Below are 21,185 nucleotides of genomic sequence, written 5' to 3'. Positions count from 1 at the left end.
CGAAGAAACATTTCAAAAGATTCTGTTTACTTCAGGTAGGTAGGTATTTTTGATGTCGACGCGAAAACATCTGGCGTTTCAAAACCCAGAAGGGAAAAATTACTCGTTGGCTGTTTCTTTGCTCGGCATTTAAGGCGACAATATAAACATCGAGAAAGTTGTACGGAGGAATTTTTTCTAAGGGAATAATTTCTGCGAGAGCTCGTTTAACGCTACGTTAAACAATGCGAAGAATCGTAATGACTGAGATGGAGAAAGGGCGAGAATAAAACGCAAACATATTATCAAAAATATATAAGTGCCTTCTGTTCTGCTGAATTACGTAAGTTGGTGAAAATTTTTTCGGGTAATATAACCAGTGTTATATGTGAACACAGTAAAGGGAAAAGGAATTTGTTGTAGAATTTTTGACGGGAGGAGGCCGGAGGGGGAAATTTTTCAGATACCTGATGTGAAAAATAAAGCTGAAATCGAAATCACATAAATGGTAACTTGTACTTTGATTCCCAAAAAAGCTGTTTCTTTTCTGATTGAGCTGGAATTTAGCTCATTGAAAGTGCATTTTGACAATTTATTGCCTCTTTTTCTCGAATTGGTTGAATTGCCTTGAACATTTTCCGAGCTTCGCCCTTCTCGATTATTTCACTCGATTGAGCATTTTTTCAATAGTGGCGGGATTAATTGAAAATATAACCGAAAATTAGGAGATAATCTGGTCGATAAAATAAAACACAACTGAAAGCAAAAAAAAAACAACCAAAAAAAGGGTACCTAATATCCATCTAATTTAAACATAAACGTTTCTGTAGATAGTGCTTAAACCTATTAAAAGATTTTATCGCGCGTAATTATTGCAGGACGAATAAGTAGTATAAGGAAAAAGAAAAACGTAGCAACCGTGGTTAATTCATTAGAAAAATGTTTTCGCTAAGCGAAAGGTGTTTACTTGACTCTTTTTTCTTACCCTTCTGCGCCCTCTTCCGCATTTGTGCCAGAAGTCGTATAAATCACTAACGCTAGCGCCTTCGGCCATGTTTTGGTAATATTTTTCACGGCTTAAAATTGGACTAGGAAGAAGGCTTTCTTCCTTTCTTTTAGCTCGAAATGAAGTAAATGATGATGGTATTTTGAAGAAAAATAGGAAAAAAACAGCGATGTAATTTTTTTCGCCAGTCGAAGGGCTTATATCGTTGATGAATAGAAATAAATTGACGTAATCCGGGTGTGTTGTTGCTGTTGTTGTTGTTGTTGTTGAAGAAATAGCGTGTTATCAGATGTGTACGTCTGCGTATTTCTTTTCGCCGCTGTACGAGGGAATTCGAAATAAAACGGTGTACCGATAATATGGGTCGGCCGGAAATTGCGTTTAAATTTGGCCTTTTTTGTCGAGTTTGTCGTTTGAAATACAAAATAGCTTTATAATAGATGGTATGTGGTGGTACCGCACCCATGGGATGGGATAAACTAGAAATTTTTAATGCTGTTTTTCACGTTGGTGATGTTTTCAATTCCTCGGTGTGGATTAAGTATACGAACCGAATGGGTAAAGGGTTTTAGAAGGGTCAGAGGGTATAGTTGATCCGTTGAAAAGATGTGCAAAAAACGAACGAGGTCAACAGTTGTCTCGTTTATCTTACGGGTTATTCTGCGTAGTAATAGGTTCTTGACGATATTATGTCGAGAATTAAGAGGGGGACGCTTTGTGAACTATAATCTGTTTGAGGAAATCGGATTTTGTTCGAATTAAGTATCCTAAAGTAGGTGTTTTCTTGGTGGGATTTTCTATTGGAAACTTGAGCGTTGATTTTCGATGTGCTTGGAAACGTTTTTTTAAAATGTTGATTGATGTTAGTTTTAAATTTTAAGTATGACTAGAAATTGTAAATAAAATGTGAAAAGAATTTGTGAAAAACAAATGCGAATCTGAATGGTACCAAAAAAATGATATTCTTTCACAAGAAAAATTTTTAGTGCTGATTTTGAGTGATTTTTTGGAGAGAAATTGGAGAGTTTTTTTGCATTTTTAAACTGCCTTTAACCTTATAAACGATCAAGTCCTGAAGGCCCGAAATAGCACTCGAATAAAGTGCAGGTGATGCAGAGTATAGGGAATGTTAGAAAAATATTTCTGGCGCTTTTTGCGTTCGTGCGAATTGCACATTTCATTTATTCTGTAAAAATGGCACGTAACGTGGGCATTTTTTTCGGCTCGACCACCCACGAATTACGCAAGGTTGTAAGGTGGTTATAGCAATTTTAGTATACTCAAAATATGTACATGGGACGATTATAAACATATGTGTGTTGTAGGAGAATAGACTTACAAGCGTGCGAAATTTTCTTCTTACGTAGTTACACAAGTTGAAATATACTAAAGCTGCTGGCACAGCCAAAGGCTAGAGTATTAGTGGAGATTAATTTTTCACGTCTGAGTAAATTTAGTGTCAGTTATTCGAAGATAGAGAGAGGGGTACGAAACGCAACGATGTTAAAATTATATTGCAACTGAAAGCTTTCCCGTGGTGATTGATGACGTTGAAAGACGATGAACGCAGCTGGACAGCATCAGGTATATACATCGTGTAATTGACGAGATTGACGTTTCAGCGTTTCCCCCTTATTTTTCCATTTTTTTCCGAGTTGACTTTTATTCCCTCGTGTGCGATGGGAGCATAAAGGTTGGAAATGAATAAGTCGTGCGAAGTTTCCTTGTGCAGTGACTGGTCTTATTTTTTCACCGCGGGCATTCTCTTACTCGTAGTTATATTGCAGTTTTCAAATGCGCTTTGGACGGGGAGGTTTCTTTTTGGCCTTGTGACGACGGTCACTTCCTACTCTATTGAATCTGTATTGAAATAGACGACGTTCTAGATTTTTTTAAATACGCGTTATGAAGAATTATTCGCCATCGTGGCTGTTTCAAATGAACGAATGAATGATTTCCAAAAGCTGTATTTTAGATCCTTGGAAATGAGAGCCACCTCATAACCCCACCAATAATAGCTCGCTTTTTAGCTGAAAATTTCAGAAAATTTTAATTTTTTGGCAGTAATTCCCAAGAAATTCTGTGTTTTTTTTTTTTACAGAAATTGTTGTCTTAATTTTTGCCAAAAATGATAAAAGTCCAATTTTTTGCCAAAAATTATAAAAAATGTCAATTTTTGTCAAACATTGTCAAAAATTGTCAAAAATTTGAATTTTTGTGATAAATTGTAAAAAATGGCAAAAATTATGAAAAATGCCAATTTTTGCCAAAAATTATAGAAAATGCCTATTTCGGACAAAAATTATAAAAAATGCTAATTTCTGCCAAAATATTGTAAAAAATGCCAATTTTTGTCAAAAATTATGAAAAATGCCAATTTTTGCCAAAAATTATAGAAAATGCCTATTTTGGACAAAAATTATAAGAAAGGCCAATTTTTGCCAAAAATTGTAAAAATGCCAATTTCTGCCAAAAATTGTAAAAAATGCCAATTTTTGCCAAAAATTGTAAAAAATGCCAATTTTTGCCAAAAATTATAAAAAATTCCAATTTTTACCAAAAATTATGAAAAATTTCTGTCGATTCCCTCGTCAAGAAAATTTGGCAAGTTCATTAGCTTTGTGAATTTCAACAGTAACTAACTTTAGTGGTTATGCAGAAAAATGAAAAATCTTACCCTCGAGTATGCTAAAATATTGTACGAAAAATGAATTACGATGCCTTTCGTAAGCTGTGAGCGTGTCTTGTCTCAAAATATTACGAGTATCTTTTGTAATAATTTGAACGTCAGCGTAGAAATCTTGTTAATTCCTTCCTGAGATGGGAAGGGCTACATTTCGCCTCGTATTTATCGTTCGAGAAAGCCAAGGTACAGTAAAGCCATCTTTGTCTCCTATCTTCCCTGTAGCAGGCTACGGAGGCTTTTCGTGAATAATTTCTCTTCGAGAAGAAGGATTTACGTCGACGATTCGACTCGCCCGTCGCCTGTCTCTCTTGTATTATTCGTGTTCGGACAAACAGACTGGCAGATTTCGTCGTCGTGCCACGAAACAGTGCTCTTATAAAACATCGCTTATCAAATTGGTATTCAAACGACGTCGTAAATTTTCCCATCTATTGAGCCGTCCATTCGTGCTCACTGCTCGTTCTTCACGTTCGCCAACACTGTAGTTGTGCGAAAATCCCCTCGCATTACTCTGACGATGGGCGTTTGACCACTTGACTTGGTTGTCATGGAAAAACAGTTTTCACTTCGGTGTGTTCCAGCGATAGAGAACTCGAGCTGGAAGTTTTCATAGAAGCTATCGTTGTCTTTCTAATCAAGATCTGATTTTTCTCGGGTGTTCAGGTCTGAGCTGCTTGAGTTTTGCGCTTGTTCACGATTGGCTTATTGATTTTATCGTGAGGCTTCTGGCTATTGAATTTTGATGAAATTGAAATCATTAAACCTGGCCGAAAATCGGTAATGAATAAAAATAAAGATATGGTTCTTGGTATACTTGAAAAGGAGTACAAGTAGAAAAAGTGAGACACCGTCTACTGTTCAGAGAGCAGAAAGGAACGTATCATAAAAGGAAATGCTATTTCACTATCCAGAGAAAGGAATAGAAAAGTTATATGAGGTACATTTTAGTGCTTTTACATGCTCGAACCGAAAGTATCCATGTATAAGCGTGGTACCATAATTCGCGCGAAAAGAAATGAAAAGCTCGAGAAAGGAGAAATATTAAAGGAGTAAAAATTTTACTCGTTGGACGAATTTTGTTTCGGGGCGTGCTGCTAGATTAATAATGACCCTAAGTTATACCTTTTATCGTATATACTAGGCGAGTTAATGTTTTCGTAAGCTTAACGCAATTTTTACGACTTTACGGATATTTTTCAAGAAATAAAGTTTACTTCGTCGTTGCTTTTGCGTTAAAAGCCAGACAACGAACTTGCACGCAGCGAGAGTGGAAATGGGAATAGTGAAAAATCGAATTGAATTTTTTTTCTTTTCATTTTAGTGACGCAAAAACGTAGCATTTTCTGTTCAAAATACACAGGTTTGAAAGTAAACATTAACGTCATAGTATGATGAAACTGAAAAAACTAAAATGGGAAAGGATTCTTTTCCATCACAGTTTGGTATGCTTTTCTGATAGGCTGGTTTACCACAAAATTTTAAAAAAAAGCATGAAAGTGGATAGGATTGTATTGTAATCAAGATGTTCTAAAGATTTTTTGCAAAAATGCTACTAACTTGTGTGATTGATATAGTCATCGGAAAGTATTATTTTGGACCCATATTCTTGACATGTATTTTTTGTGTCTCTAATCCCCATAATTTGGAAAATGATTATTCTCTGAGACAAGTGAAAGGGGAGGGAAGGGAAACAGGTGCGGACTGGGTCGGTTGGGGTCCCTGGCGAATGCGCCAAATTGGTACCTCAAAATTTTACCCTCTCCCCGCCCCTTCAGAATCTTCCTTTTCTTGTTTTTTCTCAGGTTTTGATGTGCAATTGATTTTTGTTTTCGCTTTCTTATCAATAAACGCTATTTACTCGTACATATAATTACTTGAAACTGTTCTTGAAAGTTGCAATGTACATTTTTGTGGTTTATTTTTTTTTACAGAGCTGTAGCAGCATACTTACGGGCTCTCAATTTAAGCCCCAACAATGCAGTTGTCCATGGGAATCTGGCATGCGTGTACTACGAACAAGGGTGAGTTCTGATCTTGGATCAAATTTTTATATTTTATGTATGTGTTGATGCATAACATCACACTGTTTTTCAAAACCTCACTACAACAATACCGCGCAATACATATTTTGAAGAAGAAAAAATATTTTGATTGGAAGCCCTCTCCTTTAAGAAAATTTTGATATACCTTACAAAGCATATGTCTTTGCAAAAATTTGATGAGAGCAATCAGAAAGAGCATCAAATTCTCCACCATATCATGTACATATGTGGAATTTTTCATAGGAAGCATACTTTCAAGCATGTAGAAGTTTGAAACTAAGCAGTATTCCTACTGAAATTTCATGTATACAAAATTGTATAGAATTTTATTTTCTTTCAGATAACTGTTATCAGATTTTTGCTTGAGATGTAAGGTTTGTTTGGTATATGCTGAAAACTAAAGACTGAATTTTCTTCAGTGAGCTTTTATGAGCTTTTAATTTTTTTTCTGGTTTGAACACGTCAACATTTTCTTGAAGGGTAGGGCATTTCACTTACAATAATTTTTTTTATCCAAATTTAGTTAGAAGTTAGTGTTTTTGTACAGAAGTTTTGATAAATGGTGTAATGTCGCAAATTTTCTATCATCTACATTAATTTGCATTCTACTGTAGAGCTACCAAAAAAAAAAACCCTCTCAAACAAGAACAAATGATTATTGTGTGTCTTATGTGTGCTGCACACTTTTCAGACACAAGACACTAATCGCATATTTTCTTTTTTACTCAATTGTTACATTATTCAGCTCATTACTTGCTGTAGTCGTTGCAGTACATATATGACTTTTATATTCTATAGACACTATAGTCTATTTCTTGTATAGCGTCTTTTTCAAGGGATGAGGGTGGGAGAGTGGATGACACAGGCACAAGCTTTTGCAGTCGCATTTTCCTTTGTATTTTTTCACCCTGATTCCTTGGTGAATCTACCTGTTGCTTTTTAGTATGGGAAAAACGTTGTTTTTATCATAGTTATCTGCTTAAATATTTATGAAGATTGAAGCTCGTTATCACATGACAACAACGACCAACGATATTAATTGGGTCTTTTGGAATTCTCTATTCAAGTAAAGGTCGTGCTCCTGGGTCCTAGAGAGTTACTTAATGACCATGTAATTTTGATGATTAAGTAGGTAGGTTTCTATGTTGGTCAAATAAGTATACTGAATACATAAATGTGCATTCTTAAGGAGAATGTTGTTTATGATGTTGCAAAGAGAAGCTTTACACATCTCAATCAGGTGGCTTTGATTTAATTGAAGTATAAAATTAAGGATGGTTTTGGATAATAAAGGGACTCTATCTGAGGTTTGTTTTCATGATGTGTTGAAATTTATGTACTGCGTTCTCGAGCCCAACATAGAAATGGTTGAAAGAATTATTAAATTGAACAAATATTACATATTGATTTTGTTCCATAATATGTATCACATATTGTTGTGTACTTTGTAAAAAATTCATCAAGCAATTTTATCACGGGAATTGAATTTTTCATCATCAATATTGTACATGATATGGTATCCCCCTACCCTTCTATTACATACTTACATAGATACCTGGGTTTGAGATAGGCTATACATGGGTACCTAATACAATAATTTTTTCTACATATGTGTAGGGTATGTGCTGATCAAAAGGGCCTTTTAAGTGCTTTTTATGCCTTCTACATACTCTTTTATACTATAATTTACACCCTAGTCATTTTTTTATTCTCTAAATGACTTTCCAACGTTATACAATAGCTTTTATTTAGCTTTTTATATTTCCATGACGACTACACATTCAGTTTTAACTATAAAAAAATGAAAAAAGAGCAAAGAGTGTGTATGTGTGCCATACATAGCCTGCATAAACACTTACCTATTTACCTACATATATTTTTTTTTATTGCTATTGTAAGTGTAAGCAAAGAAAGGAGCAATTTTCTTCTTTCCCTGAACAGTTGGAAAAAATTCCATTTCTGGAATAGTGTGAATTTGAATTTTTTAAACATGCGTTATAATTTGAATGTCGTATCACTACCTTGCCTAAATCAGCACCTCCACCACCTTGATATTCTGTATTATAGATATTCTTTTATGTACTTCGTTAAGCTAAAAGCTTTTTCCACTGCTATAAGTATTTTTCCTCTCTTCTCTTTGCCCTGTTATGTTGCCATTTTTTATGGGTATTTCTTTTTATAGAAACCAAAATGTAAGTGTACCTACCCACCTACCTACCTTTCACACTGCCCCTGCTGTCAACTTATGTATTGTGAAAGTATTCATTTTAAAGCTTTCAAAAAGCATAACCTTTCATTTTGAACAATATAGTGAGCCAACGTGATGCACACATATCTAGGTTTTTTTTGGTGCTTCCCAAATATATTAAAATCCTGATTACAAAAAGTGTGCTTTTTAATGGTTATTTTATTGTATGTACTTAACTATGATCTGCAATTCTGCATAGATATCTAGATCTGTGTAGAGAATCATCCTTAAAGCTAGGTTTGTGGAAGGTATCATTACTCCAGCATTTATGGCTAGGGTGCACTGATCTCAAGTGCTTTTGAATCCCCTTAATGCCAAAATAATAGGTAAATCGGTCTATGGCTCCGATTTTAAAAATATCAATTTGCACAATATCTTTTAAAGACCAATGTAGAGGTTCCAACTTTATGGCTATTACCAAAATCTAAAAAACTGAAAAACCACTAGTTTTCATCTACTTTTCTAAATTTTTTGAAATTGATAATAATGACCAAAAAGTTGATGTTTATTAAGGGACATTGTGGGCACTCCAGGAGTTCTGTGTGTTGGTGTTTCTTCAGGCGATTTGTCTTGTTCTTTCTACTGGCAAACACTTGTTGTTTGCAAACGTTGCAGCTGGATATTCTGGAATCATTACATAGTTACACTAACACAATATGTAGGTATAATTGAATCGGTCAGTGCAGAAAGGTAACAAGTCACATTTTTGAAAAAAAATTTTTTTGCGGAAATGGGGGTTTCAAAGTATGGCGGATCGACTGGTGATGTCAGATTTCCGCAAAACTGCCGGGAAAGTGGTATTTGGGCGCAGAAAAAGGGCGGATCCGCATTTATGACTTTTTTGTAAAATTTTTTAAATTCCTTGAAAAATAACTAACATTTTTGAGAAGACCATTTTTTGAAATTTAAGTTAATCTCTGAACTAAAAAATGATGAAAAAATTAACAACTTCGACAAAAAGTCTTAGAACTCAAGGGGTTTTTGGTCAATTTAAACGGGATAGCAGTCTAAATGATGTACTTAGATGTAGAATCAAGCCCCATTCGTGCCCGAGAAATTTCGAAAGAAATTTTGTCAATTCAGTGCAGAAAGGGTCTAAGTCCCATTTGTTTAGGCAGCAACAGCACTGGCGCACGTGAATATTTTTTTTTGGAAACTGCGCTAAAAGTTGTGTCTTGGGGTTCTCTTTCAATGACCTTAAGCATGTTTACTGAAATTTTTTGATTTTTGAATGAATCAGTTTTTTGTTATTCCTGAAAAACGCAAAAATGGACTTATGCCCTTTCTGCACTGACCGATTCAATTGTTAAAAATTTAAATATTAATAAGCCTAGTATTGTGCTTGGCCTTATTTGGTATGTTGGTGCACTCTGCCAACAGCCATTCATTGTTGGAGTGCACCTTCTGGAAATGTTTTTGCTATGCTCTAACTCCTAAAAAATATTTTACTTTTTTATTTTAATAAAAATATTGTTTTCTATCTATAGTATAAAGCTACAAGCAAAAAACGAGCAAAAAAAGTTCAGTAGGCTCTCATTCAGCTCCAATTACACCTAGGAAGCTATTTTTTTTTTAAATAGAAAGCTCTCGACGAGTACTTGATGCAAAAACTATAGCGAGGTCCAAATTTTGATTTTTAGGGCCCCAAATTTAGAGAAAGAGACCCTAAAATCAATTTTAAAAAATTTTGGAAATATGTTTTCTTCCAAATTGCATTTTAAATCAAAAAATTTGAACCTATTTGGTCCCATACAGGGGGAGATATGACTCAAAAACCAACTTTTGAGCCCCCTCCTCTAAATTTATGAAAACTGAACCGATTTTGCTCATTTTTGTTTTAAAATCTTCCTTATGACCTGTAGATATGTTATAAAACATTTTGAATTCAAAACTTTTTAGTTTAAGCATACAAAATTAAAAATCAAAAAAACATTATTTTAAGGTGGTTCTTTACACTTTGAGGGTAGTATATTCAAGATGTCAAGGCAGAGTGTATACGATTTTTAATTTCGTATTTTTTCTAAAACGGATGCATTAAACTGTAGGAAATTTATGTAGTGCATGTAATTACGATTGAGAAAGTGAATTAAATTATTAAGAAACACTCAAATGGCTTTAAAAGAAGAATATTAAGCTCATTGTGAAATTATCATGCACACGGACACTCGCTACGGTTTTAAGGATTTCTCAGGATGTACTCGATGGAATTTGATGACTTTTGGATATGTTGTACAAAAATGCCCACTTTACATCAAGACAAAGCCCTTTTTTCAAAATTTTGAGTTTGAGACCCCAAATTCGTTACATCTTTTCGTGACTTCATAATTTCCAAAATTAGTCATTGAAAAAATGAAAATTCGAAAAAAAGGGCTTTGTCTTGATGTAAAGTGGGCATTTTTGTACAACATATCCAAAATTCATCAAATTCCATCGAGTACATCCGGAGAAATCCTTAAAACCGTAGCGAGTGTCCGTGTGCATGATAATTTCACAATGAGCTTAATATTCTTCTTTTAAAGCCATTTGAGTGTTTCTTAATAATTTAATTCACTTTCTCAATCGTAATTACATGCACTACATAAATTTCCAACAGTTTAATGCATCCGTTTTAGAAAAAATACGAAATTAAAAATCGTATACACTCTGCCTTGACATCTTGAATATACTACCCTCAAAGTGTAAAGAACCACCTTAAACAATTTCAACTTCGAACTTCAAATTTCTCGGCCGAATATTTCTAATTTGCTAAGCATTTTATTTATCATCAAAATAATAGTAAACAAAAAATCCAACTTATACTTCTCAGCCAAGTATTTCTCTTTTTAATTATTCATTTTGCTTAGTAAGTTGTAAGGAAAGGGATTTGGGGTCAAGCTTGAAAAAGCGAGTTCTGATAGATAGAGAAAAGGGTGAGGGAAGGGGGGTTTGGGGGCGCAAGAAAATATACTTACACTTTCTATGTTTATCGAGAGTCGCTTGACTTCCGCATATGTTTGCGCAGTCGTTGCATTTCATAACGACTGGAAAATGTTCCTTTTTAATGTGGTTCTTCTTATTGCTCGATGTATGGAATACCAATTCACAATAATCAGAAAGTGATAACCTGGAATCATTAAAATATAAGAATACACGTTATTTACGTACATACATAATTAGTATAAATTATAATTAATCTTACCTTGCGTTTTATGGAACGTTGGCACCATCGTCATCTTGGTGTGCCTTACGAAAATGGCGCCTATACATTTTATAACCATGATAAGCTGTCTCAGAGTGAGACACTATTAAATGGCTGTTGAGCTCCTTTTTAGATGAAAATTTTCTATGTTTATCGAGAGTCGCTTGACTTCCGCATACATATGCGCAGTCGTTGCATTTCATAGCGACTGGAAAATGTTCCTTTTTAATGTGGTTCTTCTTATTGCTCGATGTATGGAATACCAATTCACAATAATCACAAAGTGATAACCTGGAATCATTAAAATATACGAATACACGTTATTTACGTACATACATAATTAGTCTAAATTATAATTAATCTTACCTTGCGTTTTATGGAACGTTGGCACTATCGTCATCTTTGTGTGCCTTATGAAAATGGCGCCTATACATTTTATAACCATGATAAGCTGTCTCAGAGTGAGACACTATTAAATGGCTGTTGAGCTCCTTTTTAGATGAAAATTTTCTATGTTTATCGAGAGTCGCTTGACTTCCACATACATATGCGCAGTCGTTGCATTTCATAGCGACTGGAAAATGTTCCTTTTTAATGTGGTTCTTCTTATTGCTCGATGTATGGAATACCAATTCACAATAATCACAAAGTGATAACCTGGAATCATTAAAATATACGAATACACGTTATTTAAGTACATACATAATTAGTATAAATTATAATTAATCTTACCTTGCGTTTTATGGAACGTTGGCACTATCGTCATCTTGGTGTGCCTTATGAAAATGGCGCCTATACATTTTATAACCATGATAAGCTGTCTCAGAGTGAGACACTATTAAATGGCTGTTGAGCTCCTTTTTAGATGAAAATATGATGTTGCATTTTGTACAGGTTCTGAAAATAAATACATTCAATTTACTATATCTTACATTTCATGTGCTCATCATTGTCCTCCTCTTCCATACATGTTGTGCTGTTATCTCCCAATCATACCAGTAATACTCGCAATATGGACACATCAGGTGTTGGGATTTTTGGTGTCAGATTTTCAACAAAAAAAACACAAAACAAAACAAGAAATTTGATAATTACAAAATAGGTCTACTTACATGCAAAAAAAAAAAATGAACTAAGTGCATACGTAAAATATGTACATTAAAGAACTACGCTTTTTCCCGTTATTTTTTCTCAAAAAAACTCGTTTAGGACAACGTCCTGTATTTAGTTGGGTATTAAATTGAATATGCACACGCACACCACCTGCATAAATAAGGATATGGTCCTTAGATCGTTCTCACTTCAGTTCCGGGTTAATTTTTTGTTACAGGCTTATCGACCTTGCCATTGACACGTATCGTCGAGCTATCGAGCTGCAGCCCAATTTTCCGGACGCCTACTGTAATCTTGCCAATGCGTTGAAAGAAAAAGGGCAGGTAAGCTATTAATGAGGTTATTATTAGCCTGTAGTGCTTATTATACTCGTATGTAATATGTATACATCTACGACTCTACGTAGCCTATATTCGAGTTGGGGCGCACTGAAGCCCGCAAATATGACCGTAGAATTCCGCAAAACGTGGGTGTTGTATTGTTTTGCAACCTCGTTGTCGCTGGTCTAGCGACGAAATATGCAAATTATGTTTTTACTACATTATATTGAAAATATCGTACGTGTGAAGATCGTACGAATGGGGCGCGGTTTTCAAATGGATTTTTCAAAATTGCTAACGATGCGATATGATGTCGTCTGATATGGGAATGTGTGGGTTGATTTGAATTCCTATTTATGTGTATGTTATGAACGTATATCCGCGTATGATGTTTGAACTCATGTATAATATTATTTGTTGAGTAACGTAAATTGTGTTAGGATAGTGCTGCTGGTCTTCCTCTATTATAGATATGGAAATTGCTAAATTGTTTGAATTTTTCTGTTCAATATGGGTGGAATTTTGATGAAAATAATCAGTCAGGATGTCTTCCGGCCAAAAAAAAACCTGCAAATTAACGAAAAACTGTCGAAAACGTACGAAATTTTGAAAGGATTTTTAAAATGAGAGAATAAAATTAAATGAAGAAAACCGTGTTTGAATCATTTTTGCTCATCGATTTTTTAAAAAAAAATTTTTTGGACTAAGTAGACGGTTGACAGACACCTTGCTGATAAAGATATAGTGAAGAGAAGGGTGTGGCAGAAAGAAAGGAGGGGTTCAATTATTACATAAATGAAGTTGAGAGAATATGCAGATGTATGTGATGCCTCCTTCTCCCTCGCCCCTCTCCCCCGCACACAAAATGGATTTTCGTGATTGAGATTTTAGAAATTCGAAATTTTGAATTTTCGATAGAGTTGAAAATGATTACCGTAAAATTGTGTTTTTGCAAAGTGAAGAACAGAAAGGAAAATTATTGAATGTACAAATGCTGAAATTTTGGTTTTTTGAAAATGCTGGTTCGATCTTCACTCTCGTAAGATGTGATAAGTTGCATTATTCATGTAGTCGAAATAGACAAATTTCTGTACCAAAAATCAAAAATCGAAAAAAAAGTAATATTTTTGGATTTTTGACAAATTTTTTAAAAATATAAAAAATTTAAAGAAGCTGTTTATTTTTTCGCGCGAAATGGAGCAATGTGAATAATTTCTTCAATTCAACTTCCACTCATCAGCAACTATACTAGTTTGGGGTCATTTTTGGAGCCTCTAACGAATTTTCTAATCTCTTAGAAATTTCAAATCGCTCTGAAAGGGCGGAAAAGGTTTAATTTCGACAGTTTTTCGATGACGAGTGATCCTATAAACGCGCCAGACGATACCTCGTCGAATAAACATATTTTACTACGAAGAATATTTCGGGGTTGGGGGCGGGGGGGGGGGGGGTAATGAAGAACTAGGTTTTTACGAACATGCCCACGTCACGTGGTGAATTGAAATTTGGTTTTCCTGTTTTTGGACTTTTGAATCAATTTATGGAGGTTTCGAGTCATTCTGGAATTTCCAACTAGTTTTTAAGTTTTCAATTCTGAAATTAAGTTATAAATGTGATGTAAATTTGAACCCCTGGTAACAAATTTTGGGAAAATTCATTCAAGGGGTTTACTGGAACGATTAATTGAATTTATTTGTATTAGGCGCTGACTTTCATTTGAGCTTCTGTTTTTGTAGGGTTTTTTTGAAAACTAGAAAATCCAGATATTCGGTGGAAGCTCAAAGACAACTCAGATTTACCTTTAATGTTTTTAGGAGGTCGAAAATTAGGGTACCTATAATCCATTCGAATAATTTCTATTTTTTCCCCTCAGAAATGATTCAAATTTGAACTCAAAGAATTGAAAAAAAAATTGTATTACTTTTAGCCTGATTTTTGCTGGTCTACTGGGCTCTGCTTTTTTTCCTCCATTTTTTTTGGTCAATTTTTTTTCCAGAAATGATTCAAATTTGAGCTCGAAGAACTAAAAAAAAATTGTATTACTTTTAGCCTGATTTTTGCTGGTCTACTTCTGCTCTTATTTTTTTATTTTTTTTTTAGTTCTTTCTGCAAATTTGCAAATTTTGACTCTCTCTACCCTCTAAAATCTCTCCCTACCCTCCCTAATCAATTGATGATAGTTTCAGCTGAGATTGAACCAATTGTAATCGATCAATTGGCCGATTGTTTACGCAACAAATGTGATTAGGTACCTACTCGTTTTTTCAAATTTCTTCATAATTAATTATGATAATGAGTCCTTCGGTTGATCGTTTTAACGAAATTTTTTGGAAACTGCAAACTCGAAGAAACCATCGGAACCTCTAAAGCGACCAGAAACTGAAACGTCAAAAGGAAGTAGAATAAAATTTCATCTTTCTACCTTCATTTTGATTTTTTTTTTTCAAAAATGTGATTGTGAAAAACACCAAAACTTAAATTTTTGATAATTCACCTACAATACAAAAACGAAACTTGGCACCCTGAGGTATATTCTTGGATCAGTATATTTTTGATTTTGTTTCAGTTCGGTACCAAAATTGTTTTGTCTATTTCAATTATTTTAGGTCGTAAAGGATGTGAAAATGTAGTTTGAGGCCTCAAAATCTAAAATCAATACAAACCAATAAAATTAAAGACACAAAAATTACTCCGTGTTTTCAATTTTTAAAAGGAATTGCAATATGGAGAACATCGTTAGTGGAAAAAAACATACCAGTCCTTCGACGACGATTTAAGGATGTCATTATAGAATTCAAATTCGGTGGTTTTCCTTTTGTTTTCGTTTTATTGTTTAAAGAGTCGTTGCGACGTCGAATGGATAATAAAATTTATTGTATTAATTGCACTACTGCTTTATGAACCATTAAAAATTTAGGCAAATATTTCAATTAAGTTCAACTGTAAAAGTAGTTTTTTTTTTAAATTGTAATGAACGAATAGTTGTTGGTAAATTGAAAAGAAAGCCACGAATGGGGTGCTTTGTGTCGGTTTATTACATAGACTGGATGAAGGTACGAGTAATTGCCTCAAGGAGCATGATGTCTTGACGTTCCTTTACCTCTTGACTGTCATACTTATCGTGAATTTTCGGTGAAATTGTGTATTTTTAACGAGGGAAAGGAGAGGTGGATTTGAATAGGTCGATGTTTGCATCCTTTGTTGAAAACATAGTGAGCTGCCATTTACCAGCAGGGTGGAAGGAGGGTTGGAGCAAGCGCTGAAAGAATTCAAGATACAACGTCAACAATTTTTAAATATTTCCAACTCGAGAAAAGAAGTAATTTTCAAAAATTGCGTAACAATGAAGTCGAAACTCCCAAAATTTGCAATTACTACATCGCGATATCGATCCGTCGAATCCGTTTTCTCAATTTCCAGTGTTCAAGAGCCTCCAGCACTGAATCAATTTTCTCTCCTCGAAATTTCAGTATTCAGCAGAACAAGTTGAAAGAAACTTTAGCTGCTTAAATTGCCAACGTGAACGTATTTTCGAATGGTTTTTATCGAGAAGTGTACGTTGTATCAAATTCTATGGTTGGAGGGTTCGAGTATTTTTTTTTTTTTTTTGACGATCTACCTACTACTAACTTTATTCGAAATTCTAGTTTTTGAAGAAAAAAAAATGTATTATTTTCTATAGAATTTATTTTTATCTTTATGTAAATTCATTTTTGGAAGTTTTTAACCATTTTAGGAATCTCTGAGAAAAATTGATATTTTTTTCAAATTTCTTTGGAGTACCTAGTTAGGAATTGATTGATTAAAATAATGATTATACAATTTATTCATAACTTCATTTATTTGAAAACTCATAATTAGTACTTCAACCGATCGGATATTTTCTCTATGTAAATAATTTATTCGTCCTCGTACCTACAATAACTCTAATTTATAGTAAATTCATCTCGTTACAGGTAACCGAAGCCGAAGATTGTTACAACACAGCCTTACGTCTATGCCCGACTCACGCCGACTCGCTAAACAATCTGGCGAACATCAAACGCGAACAAGGATACATCGAGGAAGCTACTCGTCTGTACCTCAAAGCGCTGGAAGTATTCCCGGAATTCGCCGCAGCCCATTCGAATTTAGCCTCGGTGCTGCAACAACAAGGAAAATTAACGGAAGCACTAATGCATTACAAAGAGGCCATACGTATTCAGCCGACGTTTGCTGACGCTTACAGCAACATGGGTAACACGCTGAAAGAAATGCAGGATATACAAGCTGCTCTGCAATGTTACTCGAGAGCTATCACGATTAATCCAGGTTTTGCTGACGCTCATAGTAATTTGGCATCTATACATAAGGTGAGTTACTTTGGACGTGAAGTTTATTATTGATAAGGCTGATTGTGGTTGGTAAATTGCTGGTATTTGTCGATTGCGATGTAATATTATATGTTTGGTTTTTTATGACAGGACTCTGGAAATATCCCCGAAGCTATTCAATCGTACAGGACAGCTTTGAAGCTAAAACCCGATTTCCCTGATGCGTATTGCAATCTGGCCCATTGTTTGCAAATCGTATGCGATTGGACCGACTACGACGCTAGAATGAAGAAACTGGTCAGCATAGTGGCCGAACAACTGGAAAAGAACAGACTACCTTCGGTTCATCCTCATCATTCGATGTTATATCCACTGACTCACGACTACAGGAAAGCTATCGCAGCCAGACACGCTAATTTGTGCATCGAAAAGGTACCTATACTCGATCCAAATAGAACGTATTTATAATCCGGGTTTTGTTAACGAATATCTGTTGGCTTTTTTTTTTTCGTGACGTAGATCCAAGTGCTGCACAAACCAACGTATCAATTTAGCAAAGAACTAGCCCCGAATGGACGTCTACGGATAGGTTACGTATCCTCGGATTTCGGTAACCATCCGACCTCTCATCTAATGCAATCGATACCCGGAATGCATCGTCGACAGAACGTCGAGATTTTCTGTTACGCCCTCAGCGCCGACGACGGTACCACGTTCAGATCGAAAATTGCTCGCGAATCCGAACATTTCATCGATTTATCAGTGGTAAGCGAAGCATTCATGCGGACGAGTCTTCGTCTTCACGAATGAGCTGTGATGTGAGGTATCGTTGATCCGGATTAATGTTGTGATTTTTATACTTTGTCGTAGGTCAACTGCAATGGTAAAGCAGCCGATCGTATTTATCAAGATGGTATTCATATCTTAGTCAATATGAACGGGTACACGAAAGGAGCCCGAAATGAGATATTCGCCCTCAGACCGGCACCAATACAGGTATATTCCTTTTCAGTGTCAAGTAAGAAATATGTAAAAATGAAAAAATAGAATAACCAGAGTTTTGTTTTCGGTGAAGACCGTTTCTTGATCTTATGTTAACGAAGATTACGTTTCGAGGTTCAGTATACGCTTTTGAGTTCAAGTCTTCGGGAGAAATTTTCAACAAGTGTTGTAAAATGTTTTTATTCTCGAGTCCCAAGTTCTTTTTTTTGAAGGGTTTTCTCTGTTGAATCGAAAGTTTTATTAAGCGGTTCTTAAAATACGATGTTCTTGAAATTGGAGATCGATCATTTCATGTGAAGTTTTAACTGAATTTTTAATCTCGAAAATAAGTGCCAAAAAATTTTGGAAAAATAAATTCACCGTAAACGATTTGAAAATTCTCCGTTTTTTTCATTTCTGAAATTTGTTTGAAAATGTTTCGTAATTTTGGTATTTTGATAATTTTAAACACATGAAGAGTGATATTCCAAAACTCGCTTTGTCCATTTTCACAACTTTTCAGGAGAGAGGAAAAACAGTTTCCCTTTAAACGGGTAAATTGGCTTTTTAGGCGAGTTTAGCACTTTATTTGGGTGGATTTATGATGTAGGAGTGTAAGTATACATTTCATCCACTAAATACTGCTGAAAAAAATTTCAATAAAAATGGACAAAGCACGTTTTGGAACATTATTTTTTTTTAATTTTTAGTGAATTGGCTATTTATAGGTGAGTTTAACACCTCATTTTGGTAGGTTGAGGATGTAGGAATGTGAGTTAATACTTCATCTACCAGGTACCACTGAAAACCCAACTTTGATAAAAATGGACAAAGCGAGTTTTGGAATATCACTCTTCACATTAAAAAAAAATAATTGAAAATTGTTAAGAACAAAAATCCATCTACCGCCCCTCTCCTCTTCCCCCCCTCCCCCAGTTATTGAAGTATTGAGCACATTTTTTAAAATCTCACTTCAATAATTTTCATTCATTTTGTCCTTCTGTCAGAGTGATGAAATAATTTTTTCATCAACAAAACTTGAAAGAAAAATATCCTCCAAGAATATGCAGGAAATGACCTAAAAATTTCAAACTGAACATATTTCAAGGTTTCTTACGAGGTCGTCAAATAACCAAAAATTAATCAATAATATTTTCAAAATTGAATAATAGTTTGTCGAAAATGCTGAAATTGTTTGGCCTGTAAAAATTATTGTGGAATTGACCTCTCAGTTATTTCAAGTTACCGTAAATTGATGAAAAAATTGAAATAATTGAGCAAAATTTTGCAATAATTGTTTGAAAATTTTTTGAAACGCTATAAAAATAAAATTGTTAAAATTAGATGAAAATTGATGAAACATTCTGAAAATTGAGCAAAATATTGCTTGAATGCTCAATTGCAAAAAAAGACAAAATTTTGCAAAAATTGCTTGAGAATTTTTGAAATGATATAAAAATTGTCAAAATAAGATGAAAATTGATAGAACATTCTGAAAATCGAGCAAAATATTGTTTGAATGTTCAATTACAAAAAAAGCAAAATTTGCAAAAATTGCTTGGAAATTTTTTGAAATGCTATAGCCTAAATATTGCTTAAATGCTCAATTACAAAAAAAGTCAAAATTTTGCAAAAATTGCTTGAAAATTGTTAAAATTAGCTGAAAATTGATAAAATATTCTGAAAATCGAGCAAAATATTGTTTGAAAACTCAATTGCAAAAAAAAGCAAAATTTTGCAATAATTGTTTGAAAATTTTTTGAAATGCTATAAAAATGGTTAAAATTAGCTGAAAATTGATGAAACATTCTGAAAATCGAGCAAAATATCGCTTAAATGCTCAATTACAAAAAAAAAGTGGAAAATCTGCACGAAAAATTTGTCAAATATTGAAATGGAATGAAATATTGTGAAAAAATCATATGAAGCATAGGCCTATTAAAAACCATCATCGAAATGAGTTGAAAGTTACAAAGAATTGATGGCATTTTTTTGATGATAGCCTCATCAACTCTTAAATTGTGAAAAATCCTCACGTGATGGAATTATTGCATTATTGTCCCGTGATTAGAACGAAGAATTCTGTAGAATTGTCCATCCAAGTTGCATTTCAAAAAGTTGGTATCTGATTATTTGAAAGTCATCGAAGGTCATTCTTTTTAATTTTTTCGATTTAGTAAGCACTTTGTGAAACAGTGTTGACCCCCCCCCCACCAACCTTCTCCTTTCCTATCAAAAAATATTGAAATATTTGAAGAAATCTCCTGTCTTACCAAAGCTTGACTATAGTTTCTTGAAAATCGCCGATAATTTGATCAAAAGTGAACAGAATTTGATGACATTTCGTAAAATTTGTTGAAATGGTTTATCAATCATTGAAAATTGTTGTAAATTTGGGTAAAAATTGTAGAAGCAAACGTGATTTTGCGAAAATTACTTGTAATTGGACCTAAAATCAACGGAAGTTGTCCAAAACAGATGAAATGATGATTTCTTCGAGTAATATTCGGCAAAAATCGTGTAAACATATTTTTAAGATTTTTAAAATGGTATTATAAAGCACCAAAAATGATTAAAAAATTATATAATGTGCTGAAATTTGATCAAAATTTTCTAAAAATCGCCTAGATTAGGAAAATGGTTAAAATTCAATGAAATTTCATCCTAATCGCTTAGATTATTTTGAAAACTGTTCAAAATAACGTATTACCTTGTAAGCAGTTGTTTTTCAATCTATTTTCATTTATTTACTCGATTTTAATTTTGCAGGTAATGTGGCTCGGTTATCCTGGTACAAGCGGAGCTCCCTACATGGACTACATAGTCACGGACAAAGTAACCTCGCCTGTGGAATTGGCGTCTCAATATAGCGAAAAATTAGCCTACATGCCTCACACGTATTTCATCGGAGATCACAAACAAATGTTCCCTCATCTCAAAGAAAGACTGGTCGTCGCCGAAAAGGTTGGTTTCTTTAACCTACTGCTGTTATATCTGGAGAAATGAAAAACACAAAAAGAATAGAAGATCAACGATGATTCTAATTATACGTGTTTCTATATTTTATTCGCAGGCTCCGAATAAAGACGTACCGGCTGATAACGTTGCCGTAATAAACGCGACGGATTTATCACCTATTCTGGAAAGCACTCAAGTCAAAGAAATTCGAGAAGTCGTCTCGCCCGAGATCACCGACAGCAAATCATCGAGACCGTTAGAAATTAGCATCAAAGTTGCCGAGTTACCTACCACTACACCGATCGAAGTGAGTGTTGAAATTCGCAAACATCGCGCTGGAGACTCCGGATATTCGTAATGG

General features: G+C 34.3%; 1 protein-coding gene across 2 annotated transcripts in view; it reads left to right on the top strand.

The window, feature by feature from the left end:
* The window catches only part of sxc (O-linked N-acetylglucosamine (GlcNAc) transferase sxc), a 62,653-nt gene that overhangs the window by 35,996 nt on the left and 5,472 nt on the right, over nucleotides 1-21,185 (top strand). For both annotated transcript variants that reach the window (XM_065365382.1, XM_065365383.1), the window contains 8 exons: nucleotides 5,603-5,692; nucleotides 12,470-12,575; nucleotides 16,529-16,924; nucleotides 17,036-17,317; nucleotides 17,405-17,650; nucleotides 17,756-17,881; nucleotides 20,636-20,830; nucleotides 20,940-21,131. In XM_065365382.1, coding sequence (XP_065221454.1) covers nucleotides 5,603-5,692; nucleotides 12,470-12,575; nucleotides 16,529-16,924; nucleotides 17,036-17,317; nucleotides 17,405-17,650; nucleotides 17,756-17,881; nucleotides 20,636-20,830; nucleotides 20,940-21,131 — 1,633 coding nt within the window. The remainder of the gene's footprint in view (nucleotides 1-5,602; nucleotides 5,693-12,469; nucleotides 12,576-16,528; nucleotides 16,925-17,035; nucleotides 17,318-17,404; nucleotides 17,651-17,755; nucleotides 17,882-20,635; nucleotides 20,831-20,939; nucleotides 21,132-21,185) is intronic.

This window comes from Planococcus citri, chromosome 5 (genome assembly GCF_950023065.1).
Source record: "Planococcus citri chromosome 5, ihPlaCitr1.1, whole genome shotgun sequence".
NCBI classification, from domain to species: Eukaryota; Metazoa; Arthropoda; class Insecta; order Hemiptera; family Pseudococcidae; genus Planococcus; species Planococcus citri.
The sequence above is the reverse complement of the archived record's forward strand: the minus strand, read 5'-3'. Positions and strand labels throughout refer to the sequence as shown.